The sequence below is a fragment of the Numenius arquata genome, chromosome 11 (assembly GCF_964106895.1).
Source record: "Numenius arquata chromosome 11, bNumArq3.hap1.1, whole genome shotgun sequence".
NCBI lineage: Eukaryota > Metazoa > Chordata > Aves > Charadriiformes > Scolopacidae > Numenius > Numenius arquata.
This window is the reverse complement of record NC_133586.1, coordinates 45,439,554-45,455,723: the sequence shown is the minus strand read 5'-3', so window position 1 is coordinate 45,455,723 and position 16,170 is coordinate 45,439,554. Positions and strand designations below refer to the sequence as shown.

Below are 16,170 nucleotides of genomic sequence, written 5' to 3'. Positions count from 1 at the left end.
GTGAGCGCACTGAAGCAAACAGTTCTGTCCACAGAACCTTTGTTATTCTAAGGAAAAAAAACTGCAAAGTCACTAAGGTTGAAAGAAGTGCAAAAATAGAATTTGTTCCTCATTTACTTCCTCAGTGTGCCAAGGAAATCTGAAGTTTTCCATTAAAACCAACTTGTCTTTTATCTTGATTTATCAGGAAAGACTGAGGAGGGCTTGATGAAAATAGGATTTCTGAAAGAAGAGATTTGAAGGCTGAGTGCCACATATGGACAGATAAAGGGATTGAGGGGGCGGGGGGCTGAGCGAAGGGAGTCCCAAGGTTCGGGTGACCTGGCCCGCAGGAGCACTGGGTATGTCTGGGGAGGAGAATGTTGTGTGCTAGAACAGCACAAACTCCACAGGACTGTAACGGTATTTTAGGTTATGAGTAGATGTGTACTGGAACTTTTTAGGTTTCCTGTTTTCAGAAGATATTTTTAGGTACTTGGGATTTTAGCTGCCTTCACTAGAGCATGGCCCTGCTGATAGCAAAGATGCCCTTCAGGGCGATGAAGGAGACAGTGCCAAAGCGGGGGTCCTGGGGAGGGGAGGACTCTGTACTCCTTGGGAAGAGCGTGAGCCCGGTGCCTCCAGCCTGTGCCCGAGCCCAGCCGGGCGGCAGCCCCGATGCTGTGCCCTTCGTCAGCTCCTCCCCAGCTCCCCGGAGGGAGGCTTCCCCACACCCTTGGGACTTTGTGCTCTGAGGAGCCCTGAGCTGGCCTGGCAGCTGTGGCATTACACTGGGAAATCATCTTTCTCTGTAAGTAAGCCTCAGACTTGAGCCTTACTTAAGGTGGGCAGAAGGACGGGGGAGAGGAGAGATTAGGGGTGCGTCTTACTGGAGGCAGGGCCGGTGCTGGGTTTTGTGAGCGTGCACCCCTGAACAGGTAGGATGCTGTGCTGGAAACGCTTGTGGGAGCCTGGCTCATGAGTCTGTGCGGTGTGGAGTGTCCTAGGCAGCTTCTCGCCATACCCTGCAGAGATCTGCCTGCCCATCAGATCATGCTCCCCAGACAGCAGGTGCCATCATAGACACCACAGAGCAGTCGGACAGATGGTGGCCACCCCTGGACTGTGCAAATCGTAGGTTTAAGCGAGCCAGACAGTCCTGCTGCAGGGTGAGGTGGCTTCACTCTGCTGGCTCCTGCAAGCCCAGCTGTGGGAGTGGGACATTCCTGCCAGTGGGAGGAGGCGACCTGGCTACTCCCAAGCTGAACTGATCATTGATGACATTGTGGCTGGTTTTCCTTTGTGTGTGGCTCACCATCTTGGTATGATCTCATCAGGCAGATTGGCGACAATCTGATCGTCCCTGGAGGGGTCAAAACCATAGAAGCCAACGGGAAGATGGTGATCCCTGGAGGAATTGATGTCCACACTCGCCTGCAGATGCCATACAAGGGGATGACAGCTGTGGATGATTTCTTCCAAGGGACGAAAGCAGCTCTGGCTGGTGGAACCACCATGATCAGTGAGTGCAGCAGGCAGGTCCTGTATGTGACAGAACCCAGCACTCTTGGAACGTTGCCCAGTTATTTCTTTTTCTCTTTGCTTTTCTCAGTTGTCCTTGTTTTAAAGGTCCATGTCAGTGTGCTCATCTTTCCTGCGGTCTCTGTCAATGCAGTCTAGAGAGTGAGAGGTGGTATGAATCTTTGGGACCCTTAGTAACACTGAAGTGGTGGGACGGGAGATTTGCATAGGACCCCTTGCCCTTGCAGATCCTGTGTTCTGCAGTGTTTCATTGTCTGCAGCAGCCACTGGTGCCCCTGGGACCCTCAAAAAAGAACAATGGCATCACTTTTTTTCCCTGTTAAATAAAAATAGGGCAGCGTGATGCTCAGAGTCATCTGAGGAACGGAGCAATGTCCTGGCATCCTGCACTGCTCGGAAATAAACAGTGCTAACGAAAAAGGAAAGGGAATTCTGAGGCCCTTCCTTGGAGAAGGCTACGGTTGTGCACTGGTCTGAGGTCTAGTTTTTACTACTGTGCAGTGGTCACAGCTGTGTTTACAGCAGGATTTCTTGGGATGCAGGAGCAACTGTTGATCCTTCCAGTAAAGGATCAGAGGGTTTCTTGCCTTCCCCCTCACTGGTTCTCCTTGCCCCATGGGCCAAAAAAATAAGTTGTGTGAAATGGACTGTGGCAGGGCATGGGGATTACATGGTGGGCAATAAAAGGTGCATTAGTATTGCCGCGTGGGAGGAGGCTGTGTGTTAATGGGGTGGAAGCGGGAGTGAGGAAGGACAAGGCCCTTCATTTTTCAGCTGATTTCTCAGCAGAAGCCTGTAAAAGCCCCTGGTCCTGAGCCAAAGGCCATTAAGCAAAGGTTCTGCGTGCTCCTCTGCTGGTAAAAGTGCATGGTGAAGCCCAGACACGTTGCGGCAGTGATGGGATCTGCCCTCCAGAGCTGCCCTGAGGCTGCTGAGAGGTGACCTGGGATTGCGGAGGTGCCCAGCAGCATGTGGGGCAGCGGTGGGGTGGCTGCTGGGGAGCCCCTGCCCATGCCTCACACTGCCGTGCCCCCGCAGTGGACCACGTGGTGCCGGAGCCCGAGTCCAGCCTGGCCGAGGCGCTGGAGCGGTGGCGAGAGTGGGCGGACGGGAAGGCCTGCTGCGACTACGCGCTGCACGTGGACGTCCCCCGCTGGAGTGACCGCGTCCGGCAGGAGCTGCACACCATGGTCCAAGAGAAAGGTTTGCTGCCCACTGCTCCCTGCGGTCCCCTTGCTGCGGGGTGGTCCCGGGGGAAGCAGGGCACGGGGTGACCCTGCCGTCATCCCTCATCTCGCTGTCGAGTGCCTGCTGGGCACAAGCGAGAGTTGTGCCCTGCAGATGGGCTGGGGGGGAAGGCAGCCCAGAGCGGGGAGAGTCCCCAGCTCAGCCCTCTCTCCTCTGCCCCCAGGAGTCAACTCCTTCATGGTGTACATGGCCTACAAGGATTTGTACCAGATGTCAAACACCGAGGTGAGACCCCCCTTTGCCGCCTTGGTTGTGTTGATGCGAGGGACGGTGGCCACGCTGGGCGCAGGGAGGCCAGGGTGGCAGGCAAGCGGCTGCTCCTGACCATTCCTCACGGCTCCTCTCCTCTGCCCTCACTGCCTTCAGAGGGCTGCAGGATGGTGTGCTTGCTGCGGTCCATCCGGGCTCCCACGTTGCAGGAGGGCAGAGGTCTGGCCTGGACATCACCGACACCATCCGCTGCCCTCGGTGGGCAGCACCCGGCATGGCTGGAGCTGGTCCCGGGACGCCCACACCAGCCCTGCTACTGTCCGCGGCTGGAGGGTCGTGCGGGGTGCCGAGGGCGGTCTGTCTGCTCAGTAATCATTGTTTCTTGTCTCTGTTTTAGCTGTACGAGATATTCAGCTGCCTGGCAGAGCTGGGTGCCATAGCTCAAGTTCATGCTGAAAATGGAGATATAATTGCACAGGTAACGAACTACTCTTCTGGGGACTGAAAATCTAGCCCAGTGTGGGGCATTGACAAAATGAGTCTAAAGCTGCATAGGTGTCTTCTGCAAGGTGCTCAGATGCAACGTCAAATTTACCAAGATTTTCTGTTGTGAATATGTGGTGCATAAGTGAATTTGAAATAGTGAATTAGCAATTATCTAAATGGAAGAGAGTGAACTACCAAGTATTGTGTGTTCATGCCAACTGCAGCTCTGTGGTGTGGAGGGACAGAGACCTTTGCCTTGCACACAATCGGCTCAGAGAGTTCAAGGGTATTGGAGAGTCCCGCGGCAAGGGAGGAATTTTCTCCCCGCTGTAAACCAGCAGCGGCTGATGGAGCTGGATTTGCAGGGGAATGGTGGTGCTGGTGTTAAGTGGGTAGGCTGTATTGACCCGCTGTGTTGTATTTGGTGCTGGATGAGAGAAAGTCCAAATGTTTTGATTTTCATTAAGACAGGGAAGACGTTGCTCAGTTATGCTCGCCAAGTCCTTGTTTTTTCCTGTCTCTCTTATTCTTGAGAGTTGGAGTGTGAACTAAGAGGTCATTTGTCAAACATCCTCTTGGACTACAAGAATCAGTTTTTCTTTGGACTTTTTAGAGCTGCAGTGCACAAATGGATGGCATGAAGTCCCCTTGTTTGTTTCCTTTGACCTCTCTCAAAGGGAGACATTTGAAATGATGGAATGCGAGAGAAATCTCCATGGTACAGACGGGAGATGGGCAGGCCAGTGCATGCAGCACACACACACACAATCATGCATGGTCCTTATTTATAACAGCAAAATATTTGGGTAATGTTAATACAGGAACCAACATCCCACACCGCCAGCTTCATAGAAGTTGATACAGGACAGGATTTAGCACTTGCTGATATCCAAATGACTAAATAACAGCAGTGGGGACCCAGGAGTAACCTTAGGAGGAGAATGTCTATATTGGCTTTCATGATTGTTTTCTCCATAGTTTCTACTCAGACTACTTGTTTTTCAGAAGGGGAGCCGGGGAGGGCCTTGGAAAGGAATTGTAAATATATCAAGTGCTGTTTGTGGAGCTGGGGAGTTTTGTACCCTTTTTTCCTCCACACTATGCTTGTTTCATCAAAGAGGTTTCAGTTGGTGTCCACGTTCCCTCCAAGCGCTCCCGTTTCCCCATCCTCCCTCTTTCTCTCTCGAACCCGTTGAGGGTGTAGCTGCCTCTCACCATGCCTGGTGGTCCCACAGGCCACAGGGTGGTGGCAGTCCCAAGTGAAGGGCTGGATGCAGGAGGGATCTGCTTTTCTGTGTGATTGATAGTTTCACAGTCTTGTAACGTCTCTCTGTCCTTTCAATGTCCTAGGAACAAACCAGGATGCTGGAGATGGGAATAACCGGCCCCGAGGGCCACGTGCTGAGCAGACCTGAGGAGGTAAGGTGCAAAGGACAGCACCAGCCTTGCACTGCAGAGCTTTTCCCACAAGTCCCCGTAGGACTGAGTGTGTGCACTGGGGCCAAGCAAGTGTCATGTGTCTGTGTGTGTGTGCATCCATGGGGATCCATTTTTACAGGCAGCACTGTCCTGTTCATCATCAGCCCAGGAAAGAGTGAGGTGCGACAAACGTTTTTCAGTCTGGCTCAAGAGACAAGGGCTTCTGAGTCTCCCAGAGATGAATCAGTCAACAAAAATATCTGTATGGCTGTAGCAGCATTTGGGGCTGGTTTCGGGGCATTTGTCTTTTATAGGTGACTCCACAGATGTAAGAGGCCTCAGAAGAATTGAATGGTGAGTTTTAGTTTCTCTGAAAATTCACTGTTTGTGTCTATCTGAGTGCAGACAGATTCCAGCTTCTTCCTGCTTAATCTCTGCTTAGGGTTTAAAGTGTGTTTCAAAATCAGACGGACAAAGCCATTGGTAGAAGGAGTGGGGGAATTTCCTGGTTACAAATCATTGTCAAGACACTAATTAGATTACTTCTAATTTTAGCTCACAGGGTATTTTTCTGTTTGGTCCATTAATCTGAGTTGAGTCTAATTTTAGATAGGTTTTCTTGAGATAGCTGCCTGCTGAGAGGGGCTTTTAACTTTCCATAGCACATGAGAGAGGAAAACTATAGACTTTGGTACAACAGCAAAGCCGAGCAGGGGAGCACAGGGACAGATTTGTATGTCGGGGTCTGTGGAAGTAAAATCAGTTGGCTTAAATTGAGAGTGTAAGAAGTTGACTGTATTATGGCTGGTAACAACATCTATAGCCTAGTGTAATACAGTGTTTAATCTCTGTGAAGTGTGAGACTGTAAAGCATTTTTCTGTACAGGGAAGAGCCTCATTGTCAAGTACAGTAGATCAGAGTCCCTCTCTGTGTAAACTGCCATTTATTTTTATGGCTCTAGACCCATTGCCACTAGTTGGCAAGCTAACCTGCAATTATGGGATGCTGTGGTTGTGCCAGGATTTGAGAACCGTCCTATTATTGTAGGACAGCACTGCAGTTCTTCTGCTCCAGAGCTAGTAAAACATTGTTGAGTGTTTGATCTTGAAATGCCATTAAAGTGTAAGGCAACTGAGAACAGTGCAAGAACACTCTAGATACTGTCTGTTCAGACAAATCCAGATCTCATTGCCTTTGAAAATAAACAGTGTCCCTCTTCCAGAACATCCTCTACCTGGGAAAATGTTAGGTAGAGCACAAATGACCCTGCTACGCCCCATAAAGCCTGCAGGTCGATGGGGAAGCACTGGGGGGGTGGTCCATAGCTCTGTGGATCTGCTCTGTCCCAGAGGGACCTTAGTGGGGATTAAAGACATGCTCTTCTATCGGGTGATGGTGGTGATTTGGTAGGGCAGGATGGTGCTGCTCCAGACTGTAAGGTGCTGTGGAGTGTGATGGCTCTGTTTTCTCCCGTCCACATTAAACCCCGTCAACTACTCAAGTCCATAAGCATGCTGATAAAAATATTTTCTTGTTTAAATTTCTGTTTAAAGAGTCTTTAAGCAGAAGAGATAAAGCTCTTTTCACTGTGCAGCAAACAGGCTGCAGAAGTGCGAGGTGTCTGGGTGCAGTGTCTGCCTCTCCCGCTGCCGGGAGCATTCGGCGCGGGCGGCTGCCTGGCCCGCAGTCACCGCATTCCCTGCAGCCCCGGCCTCCCCCGGGAGCAGCCTCATTGGTACATTGTCTTTTTAAGGCTTCTGTTCTGAACTTTCTCATGCCAAAGCTTGAAGCCAAACTGTAGAGCAAACACTTGGAGAAACTCTGGGGTTGAGCTCAGGCTGAGCACGGGCTGATGTAATAGTCCAAAGATATCCCTCGTGATGGAAACCCGCCCTCGGCTGACAGCGGGACGGTGGAACACAGGGCTGTGTCAGCAGGCCAGGACGAGCAGCAGCTGCATGGCAGGGCAGCCAGGCCCCGACACCAACAGCCTCCCGCATGGCCCCCTGCACCCTCCGTGGCTCCCTGCACCCTCCCTGCACCCGCCGCAGGCAGTGCGGCCTTTGGGGAAACCGAGCGCAGCGGCAGGAGAGCCCGGAGCGGTGCGTGGTTTGAAGGGGCAGACCCTTTTTCTGGCGTCAGCCTGTGACCCATGCTGCCAGGTCCAGGCAGCAGTCCCTGGGCTTCTCTGGCTGTCAGGAGAGCTGGAACCAGGCGATGGAAAAATCAGCTGCAGCTATGTGCTGGCCCCGAGTGCGGTCCAGGCAGCGCTCCCCCGCTGAGCATCCCGGGGCCATATCCTGCGGGTTGGGCCAGGCCCCAGGGAGAATGAAGCTTCCCCGTCAGGTCTCCCTGGTGAACCTGCCCTCAGGGAGCCATGGGTAAGGGCCAGGGCACAGGGAGTCAGCAGCAATCCGTGGTGTGCCGAGAGGAGCAGGGGCTCTTCCCTGCCCGCCCGGTGCTCCTCTGCAGCCGTGTGCTGTTTTCTCTTGCAGCTGGAAGCAGAAGCTGTCTTCCGGGCCATCACCATTGCCAGCCAGACCAACTGTCCTCTCTACGTGACTAAAGTGATGAGCAAAAGTGCTGCTGACCTCATCTCGCAAGCCAGAAAAAAGGGTGAGTGGCAGCTGCTGCTGCACCCAGCCTTGCTGTTGCCGCTGGGATCCTGGGCAACTGGGTTCAGTGGTCCCTGTGTCCTCATGGTTGTTTTGCCGAGACCACCACTGCGCCCTGAGTGCCATCCAGTGCTTCCCCTCCTGCGGTTGGTTCAGGGATTTACCTGACTTGTGAGGGGCACGGGGACACTGCACCAGCCTGCATGGAGCCACCTCCTGTTGTCACAGGAGCAGTGCTTTAAACACCAAAGTTTGTCTGTGGCTGTGAAGGGCTCTCTGAGGAGACTCCTCCGGTCCATGTCCAAGTGGTTTGAGCCCCATATAGCTCTGCAGCCGTGCTTTCCTGCACCACGCTCCCACCGGGCTTGCTGTGCCAGCAGGATCAGTGCCCTACGGTGATGGCGGGCAGGGCTGTGTGCCTTGCTGTCCCTCCTGCCTGCCACAGCACCTGAGGTCCAATCAGGCAGTGTGGGACAGCCCGGCGTGGGCCTGGGTGTCCTCTGGGCACAGCAGGCTGTTGGTAGTGCTGTGGAATGGAGAACGCCTCCAGGCTCCACCAAAACGGAGTCCTTTCTGTCCCCCTTTCCAGGCAACGTGGTGTTTGGTGAGCCCATCACGGCCAGTCTGGGGACTGACGGGACGCACTACTGGAGCAAGAACTGGGCCAAGGCCGCGGCGTTTGTGGTCTCTCCGCCGCTGAGCCCAGACCCAACAACCCCTGACTACATCAACTCCCTCCTGGCCAGGTGAGTGGTGGCTCTGCCGGGCAGCGCCGTGCGCCGGAGGAAGCGGACTCCGGCCTCGGGCAGGGAAGGAGGAGGTTATGGAGCACCTGGGCAGCACGGGCCTTCGTCCAACCCAAGCCATTTGGCTGTCAGCATGTAGTGGGCTGACTGATGGAATGGCTCTGACTCGGAGCCGTGGTGGCTTCTCCCTGAGAGCGGAGGGAGGACAGGGGAAGCGCCAGAAGCTTAACATCAGTAAAGAGAAAAATACCAGGGTAGTTACGAACCATTTTAAATGCCCTGGAGAAGGCAAAGAAATGAGGAGCAGCTAACACAGACTTGTCAACAAAAGTCTTCACCAAACTGGAGCAGCCCTTCTGCACCTGAGGGGTGAGAATGGCCGCCTGGGTTGTGATGTGCAGGAGAAGGTGGAGGGGTTACAGGTGGCCCCCGGTGGAACACAAAGCAGTCGTTTTGTGATGTGTTTGGGTGAGCAGCAGTACAGCCGGCAGAGCGCACCAGGCCTTTAAGGGCAGCTCCCGCACGTCTGCCGGGGATGGTAGGTCATTGTTTCGCTCTGAAGGCAAGGGGGTGGGGAAGGGATTTGTTGAAAATAGCAAACAATAAAAGCGCTTCAGCAATTTGCTTTGACCTTTCACAGTTACACTCCATCCCCTCACTGGCAAGGTACGCGCAGCAGCTCGGGACGCAGAGCTCGTTGCTCTCCACGTGCCACGTGCGAATTGCACGCCCCTCTCACCCCGTGTTTGTATGCCAAACTGCATGCGCGGCAGCTGGTCTGTGTTAGCCAGCGAGGGCTGACACTGAGGGGGCTGTAAATGGAAATGACCTTTGAGGTAATGCTGGAAACATCTCTACTAGATGAGCAAGGGATGACTGGTCAGTGAGAGGTGTTTCTGCGGAGGGGCACATTAGGATAAACCGGGGTTGTGCCAGCGTGGAGGTGCCATGGCTGGCCTAAGAGAGGTGCTGCTGCATTTGGGGCCAGAATATGCAGCTCACCCTGGATTTCACCATTGTCAAGGAGCAAGATGTGCCTCTGCTCGGTCTGGGTGTATGAAATAGGTGCAGGTCTTACGGACTGGCAGGGAGGAGTGAATCCACCTCCTGAATTGGCTTTCTAACCCTTCCCTTCCACTTCAAATTTACTCCAGACCTCAACGGAGAGGCAAGAGCACTCTGAGTCCCTGCAGCCCACAGGTGTCTGTCCTGACGCCTTTCCCACACCGTTTTCTGTGATGCTTCAGCAGGAGGAGAGGCTGCGAGGCTCCAGCTGGGCTGGACGGCTTGTTTTCTTCCACCAGGACAAATCTGGTGGAGATTAGGGAGCATGTTGTGTCGTCAGCCTGGGTCTCTGGCTGTGCAGGCAGTCAGACATATGGCAGAAATTATCAGAGGAAGATGGAGATTACCAGTGGATTAGGGCCGATTCGCAGCCCCAAGCAGAACCGTTGTGTCCGCGCCGGGCTGGGTTCAGGCGCAGCCAGGCTGGGAGCCACGTGCTCGAGACCACTTGCCTCACACGGGCAGTGCCAGGAGCTGGCCTGCACCGGTCCTCTTCCTTTGCCCGGCAGCGATGGCTCTCCAGCGGCTGCCTGTCCCCTGATGACGCTTCTCTTCCCACCACCTTGCAGTGGTGACCTGCAGGTTTCGGGAAGCGCCCACTGTACATTCAGCACTGCGCAGAAAGCGATAGGAAAAGACAACTTCACGGCAATCCCGGAAGGGACCAATGGCATAGAGGAACGGATGTCTGTCATCTGGGACAAGGCAGTGGTAAGAGCCAGGCCGGGGAGAGGGCAGGGCTGACGGGACGCCCCTGTTGTTGCCCCCGCAGAGCTGGGCACCCGGCCTGGCTCCTCGCTGGCTCTGAGAGCCCAACCAAGCCAGAGCGGGAGAGGCAGCAGTCACAGGCTCAGGGTGAACAGCCAGGAGCTCTGACTGTGCCCCCACTTTTTGGTCTGTCTGGGGCCAGTAGTGAGACCAGCCGCAGTGGCCTGGGCCCAGCTGGCCCATGGCTTGTGTGGGAATGAGTCTGGCTCTTACTCTCCCTTTCCCCAAAAGAGCTCTTAATTCCCTTTGTGTCTGAGCAGGCCACAGGAAAGATGGATGAAAACCAGTTTGTGGCTGTGACGAGCACTAACGCTGCAAAAATCTTCAACCTGTACCCACGGAAAGGGAGAATAGCAGTGGGCTCAGACAGCGACCTGGTTATTTGGGATCCTGATGCAGTGAAGATCGTCACAGCAAAAACCCATCAGTCTGTAAGTCCTCTGCTCGTCTGTGGGAATGCTAGAGTGTGGGAGGCGAGTAGCACTGTGTAAAGGCTTCCTGGCTGCTGGGAGCTTGGGGGACTGAGTCCAGGCTGCGGGCAATGCCAGCCGTGACTGTGGGGTAGAGTGGCTGTGAGCCCTGGGCTCTGCTTTTCTCACTCCTGAGCCTGGCCCACACAGGTGTAAGGACACAAATTTCTCCTTATTTGGGTTCCTCTTCCAAGTACAAATTTTTCCTGTCTTTGCCAGCGTGCTTTTTTCATGCCTTACCTCAAGCCTAGGTCCTGCCCCCCTCTGTTCTTGGAGTCCTTGCTCACACCGAGCTCCGAAGCAGCAGGTCCCGGTTCATGTTGGGAGCTCTGGCAGGTTCTTAGTTTGATGGACTAGTGAGGTGGACTAAAGGAGGCCTCTGGGGCAGGGAAGGCTGTTAGAGGCGTCCTCTCCTCGCACTGGTGACCCCAGCAGCGAGCTGTGGGGACTGAACAGACCTGAGGGGGCAGGCAGCACTCATGTGCCTCCTGACCGTCATCTCCGGTTGCTGCAGGCGGCCGAATACAACATCTTTGAAGGGATGGAGCTACGCGGAGCCCCGCTGGTTGTCATATGCCAAGGGAAGATCATGCTGGAGGATGGCAACCTGCATGTGACCCAGGGGACTGGACGCTTCCTGCCCTGCAGCCCCTTCCCTGACTATGTCTACAAGCGCATCAAAGCCAGGAGGAAGGTGAGGAGACAGGGATGCCGGGAGACAGAATTGGGAAACTGTTAGCCCAAATCACCCTTTTCCCCAATAACTGGTTGGTTTTCCGGTTGGCAGTGGGTGACACCTGCCCTTTTTGCTGTCCTGCTGCAGCAGGAGTCTGGAGGGAAATGCTGAATTTAAACCAAAGAGACTGGGCGAAATGGGCTTCTCCTTCCCCATCCTTGCAGTGTAAACCTGTGGCTGTTGCAGGGGGCTCTGCAGGGTGGGCGTGAGAGGAGGACGTCACACAGGAGGTGGGCGATGGGGCTTCTCCGGGCCTCAATGCCACAGGGAGGTCTTGGGCATGCAGGACGGAGGGGCCCAGTGCGAATGGCCTCTCGGTGGGACTGGGGAGATGAGGATTGCTGGGGCATGGGGCTGCCATGGCAGGATGATCCCTGGTAGCAGAGAAGTGTCACTGTCCTGTTCTCTCTGGTGACAGATGTCGGACATGCATGCTGTGCCCCGGGGCATGTACGATGGACCTGTGTTTGACCTGACCACCACCCCCAAGGGGGGAACCCCTGCAGGGTCAACCAGGGGGTCCCCCACACGGCAGACACCCCCTGTCAGGAACCTCCATCAGTCTGGATTCAGCCTGTCAGGTGAAGACACGCGGTGGCTGGGCTGGGAGGCCACAGGGCCACTGGCCACACTGTCCCAGCCCCTGGCCTGGGGCAGGGGGCAGCTGGGAGATGGCCTGGGGCAAGCTGAGCACAGGAATGGAGCATGGCAGGGTGAGACACCATGTGTCCCTTAAAGGATGTGGCTGGAGCTGGCACCTTGCAGTAGAAACAAGGCAGACTGTGGCCATGGAGGTGCCAGCACAGCATCAGACCCTGGTCTTGCTGGGTCTGTTCATGGAGGAGCGTCTACAGAGGCGTTTGAGCCACTGCTGCTCTCGGGGTCGTCACTGGAGTTGGAGAAGGAGCAGGTTTCTGTAGACAGCCTTGGGAGGCCCTTCGACAAGACCCCAGGCTTGCCTGACTGCTCAGTCCTGTGAAGAAAATGCTCTAACTTTGCTTTCCCCCTCCCCTTTGTGCTCTCCTGTCCTCTCCCAGGTACCCAGATCGATGAAGGTGTGCGCTCCGTGAGCAAGCGCATCGTCGCGCCCCCGGGGGGCCGCTCCAACATAACCTCCCTGAGTTAAACGTCCCTGCCCAGGAGGAAGCAAAACCCCTGTTCAAGCGAAGGAAGAAAAATGGTACATTGGTGTTTAAGAAGGAAAAGCAAATAAACCTGTTCTGAAGAATCAATAAGCCTCAAGCCTTATGTTTCACAAATGCTACTTGCTACCTAGCTTTAAAGATACTGCTTCATTTTGTTTTATGCATAGCCTTAAAATTCTGTTGTTGTTGTTGTTGTTGTGGGTTTGGTTGGGTTGTGTTTTTCCTCTTCCTTTCTGTGTATGCATGCCGCTCAGACAGGTCGCTCGGTTCAGTGTGTTACTCGTGTTGAATGTGTGGGGGATGCCGTGGTGCGGGACGGCCAAATGGCCGGGGTGGCAAACAGGGGCCGGCCGGGGCCACAGTGAGGGACAGGGAGGACAGGTTCACGGGAGCTACAGGGGCAGGTGGGTCTGTGTCGTGTTCGTGTCCTTCATCTCCACCCAACGCTCATCGGCATTTCACCACAAGGCCTATGGGGGAGCCCAAATCATCTCTGTAACAGCTGTCACAGCACCTCGTGTAAGGAGTTTTACTACTTTGTACACTTTATTAAAAAAAAAAGTTGTTCCTTCAAACAATTCGTGTTGCTGGTTGGCTCTTTTCTTCCCGAGCTGCTGCTGGGCAGGGCTGCCGTGGAGCTGTGCCCTGTGGGTGAGATCCAGGAGGGGCTTCAGGGGCCTGGGGCTCCAGGAGGGGCTCCATGGGCTCCAGGAGGGGCTTTGGGTGGCGTTTGAGCTGGAGGAGCCCCAGTGCCGGGACAGGCCCTCAGAGGGAGACCGTGCGGTGCTCGCTGCTGTCGGTGTCGGGTGTTGGTGTAGCTTCTCAGGCAAAAGCAGAGGTGTTGGCAGAACAGTGTGTTGCAGGTGACAGTCTGTTGGGTCTGAGGGTCTGCTCCCTGGCTGCAGCCGGACCCAGCCGTCACGGGCTGTGAACACCCGGTGGAGCCATGCCTGTTGTCTGTGTGGTGACGGAGACCGGCTCCCGTGGCACGGCCGGGCCCTGGTGTTGGGTCTGAGCCCCTGGGGATGGACACGGGGGCTGTTTTCTGTGGGCACCTGTGAGTTAAACGCTCCCCTTCTATCAAGCCGTGTTTATCAAACCAAGAGCCACGGCCTTCTAAAGCTTGCAAAGCATGCAAGAAAAAAAAACTTGATTGGATTTTAAGTATTACAAACATTAAGTGTCGATTTAGGCTGTGCTAAATAAGTACACTTTTTTTTTCTTCCTTAAGTATTTGACCTTGAAATATTTATTTTCACAGGCCTGCAGCTCAGACAGTACAAGTTGTCCGTGCAGCGCTCCTAAGGGGCCATGCCGGGATAGTGGTGCCAGGGGTGGGGAAGGTGGCTCGTACTTACACGTTTAGTGAGATTCTGCTATCAAGTAATTAAAGATGTTTTCCTGTTGCCTGGTAGTGATTAAGCCGAGACTGTGCCTCTGTTTACAGGGAAAGAGGGGAAAGGAGAGATGGTTGTAGAAGCCTTCAGGGAATTTTTAAAGATGTGATGTTCTTACCATTTAAGTACTCGAGTTTGGGGGTTTTTTTTGGTCAGCCAGTACAACGGTATTTATGCAGCAATAGATATTTCCCCAGCAAGGAGCAGGGTTTCCTTGTCTGGGGCTCCAGATAAACACATTTATGGTGTACGAACCTCTCCGCTACCTGCAGGGGACAGGTACAGCTGCTGGGACTGTCCCTCTGGGCCGTGCCTGGCCCCAGACCCGCTGTAGGACCGGGCAAAGAACAGGATGGATGTAAAGCGCTGCTGGAGCCCTGGCTGCCCTCCCTGGGAATGCCGAATCCGAGGGCAGGGAGACACGGAGACCCCCACCCAGCTCAGCAGCCTCACTGTGAGAAAGCGATGGCTGGGGAAGGGGAGAGCAAGAATGAGGTGATACTCTGGGGGTGTGCGGGACTTGGCAGGAGAAGGCTGTCCCGCTGCAATGGCCCCCTTCGAGGACTCTGATAACCACTCAGTGGTGAACTAATTCCACTCCAGCTTCACAGCTCCCCAGACAGAGAAGGGTCGTGCTGCTCGGTGGTTGTTTCCATCTTGACAGTGTAGAGCGATGCTACCCCCAGCCGACAGGCAGGACAGATGATGCCCTGCCTCGGATTCCAGAGGACTGGGATGCTCTGCTCCCAGCAGTCACAGGGATGGCTGCGACTCGTGTAAACCACACGTTTCCCAATGTGATCCAGCAGCCACCATCACATCAATGAGAGGATTATTCGTGCGTCCCTCTATCAGCAGCAGTTGTGAACACCAATGGGAAGTCTACTGCAAAAAATTGTTTTTTTTGTGTGTCAGTAACAGACTGTATCCACAGCTCCACAGGCAGAGGGTGTCTGAAACTCTTCAGCCAGGGGAAAACTGAGCCCAGTGAAGTCCTGGCTGGCTCTAGGCAGGAGGAACACCCATTCTGCCTTGCTGTGCAAGTGACCTCAGGAGTAACATGGACTTGGATCATCTGGGAAGGAGCCTTTCATTTGCTGTTGGTTTTATTTGGATTTTTTTTTTTTTTTTTTTTTTTGAGTTGATCAGATTTAGCCAGAAAGACAGGAAGGCACAGGGGATACAAGGAACACCTTTGGGCAAAAGGGAGGCAAACAGTTCATCATGCATTCATTATATTGCTGAGGATAGGAAAAATGTCAAATAAGGAGGTGAAACATCAGGTCTGCCAAAGCATTTAAATAATTGCATCATTCCCAGCATTACCCTAATAGAGATGCTTTGGCCAATCTCAGTCTTGGCAAAGACTGCACCAGAGCACAGCTCTTGCTGCAAAGAGTAGCTGCTTAAATCAAGTGTGATTTCAATGACAGAGCAATTAAAAATACACATTTGAATTTACCTCATGTTGGAAGCCAGGCCCCATCAGATTCAGTGAGTTGCAGCAGTTTAATGTGATGGTGAACGGGTTTTACAGGCTGACCTGGAAAAGCATCTGGATGCCAGTTATTTGCCAGTGCCTGGTTGTCACCCTTCATCTCCACAGGGATCCACAGGACATCTGTGGGCTCTTACTTCCCCCCAGCCAGCGCCGCTCTGCGAGATCCAGTACAGGAACCAGCGTGGAGAGGGGGAACCAGAGGGGAAGCCTTTGCTGCCTCCTCCCAGCCAAGGACAGAGATCATCGCTGCTTCCAGCCCCCCATGCCCACACTCACGGGACGCTCGCAGGAGGCCACCTTTGTAAGCAGAGGCCACCTTTGTCACCAGGCGCTGGGGGAGATGCTGAGCTGAGAGCAGCCTCTCCCAGCTGGAGCCATCAGCTGCGAGCCCCTGCAGGAGGCCAGAGCTCCCCGGAGCCTGGACCCACCACCCGGAGTGACACCAGCGATGGCACCGCCAGAAGGACGCGGGCTCAGCCCTTGGGCTGCGCTGCTGGTGGCCACCGCGGGCTGTGACGCTGGCTTGCCCAGACAAGAGAGTGAACGCTCCGTGCCTCATCCATTTTCACACAGTCACATTCCCGCCACCAAGAAAGGTAAAATAATAGGATCGGTGTCCAACTGGCTGTGGCAAATTGTGGGGGCAGGACCCACAGCCTCTACCCCCAGGCCCAGGACCCACTGGGGTGGGGTGGGAGCAGAGGCAGGGGGTGCCCCAGCCCCGGGCTGTCGGCAGCGTCCTGGCGGCGGGGGACGAGTCTGGGGGCCAGTGTTGTGCCGGTGTGTGGGTGGTGGGTGAGTGCTGGCCCCTCGAGGACGCTCCAGCCGGGGAGGTGCTGCTG

The 16,170-nt window shown here is 54.6% G+C and overlaps 1 protein-coding gene across 2 annotated transcripts in view; it reads left to right on the top strand.

Moving 5' to 3' along the window:
* The window catches only part of DPYSL3 (dihydropyrimidinase like 3), a 31,347-nt gene extending 18,341 nt beyond the window's left edge, over positions 1-13,006 (top strand). For both annotated transcript variants that reach the window (XM_074155803.1, XM_074155804.1), the window contains exons 3-14: positions 1,317-1,501; positions 2,560-2,724; positions 2,933-2,994; positions 3,377-3,457; positions 4,816-4,884; positions 7,381-7,501; positions 8,090-8,246; positions 9,881-10,022; positions 10,340-10,510; positions 11,064-11,243; positions 11,704-11,866; positions 12,323-13,006. In XM_074155803.1, the coding sequence (XP_074011904.1) occupies positions 1,317-1,501; positions 2,560-2,724; positions 2,933-2,994; positions 3,377-3,457; positions 4,816-4,884; positions 7,381-7,501; positions 8,090-8,246; positions 9,881-10,022; positions 10,340-10,510; positions 11,064-11,243; positions 11,704-11,866; positions 12,323-12,411 (1,585 nt within the window). In that variant the 3' untranslated portion in view covers positions 12,412-13,006. The remainder of the gene's footprint in view (positions 1-1,316; positions 1,502-2,559; positions 2,725-2,932; positions 2,995-3,376; positions 3,458-4,815; positions 4,885-7,380; positions 7,502-8,089; positions 8,247-9,880; positions 10,023-10,339; positions 10,511-11,063; positions 11,244-11,703; positions 11,867-12,322) is intronic.
* The last annotated feature ends 3,164 nt before the right edge of the window (positions 13,007-16,170 follow it).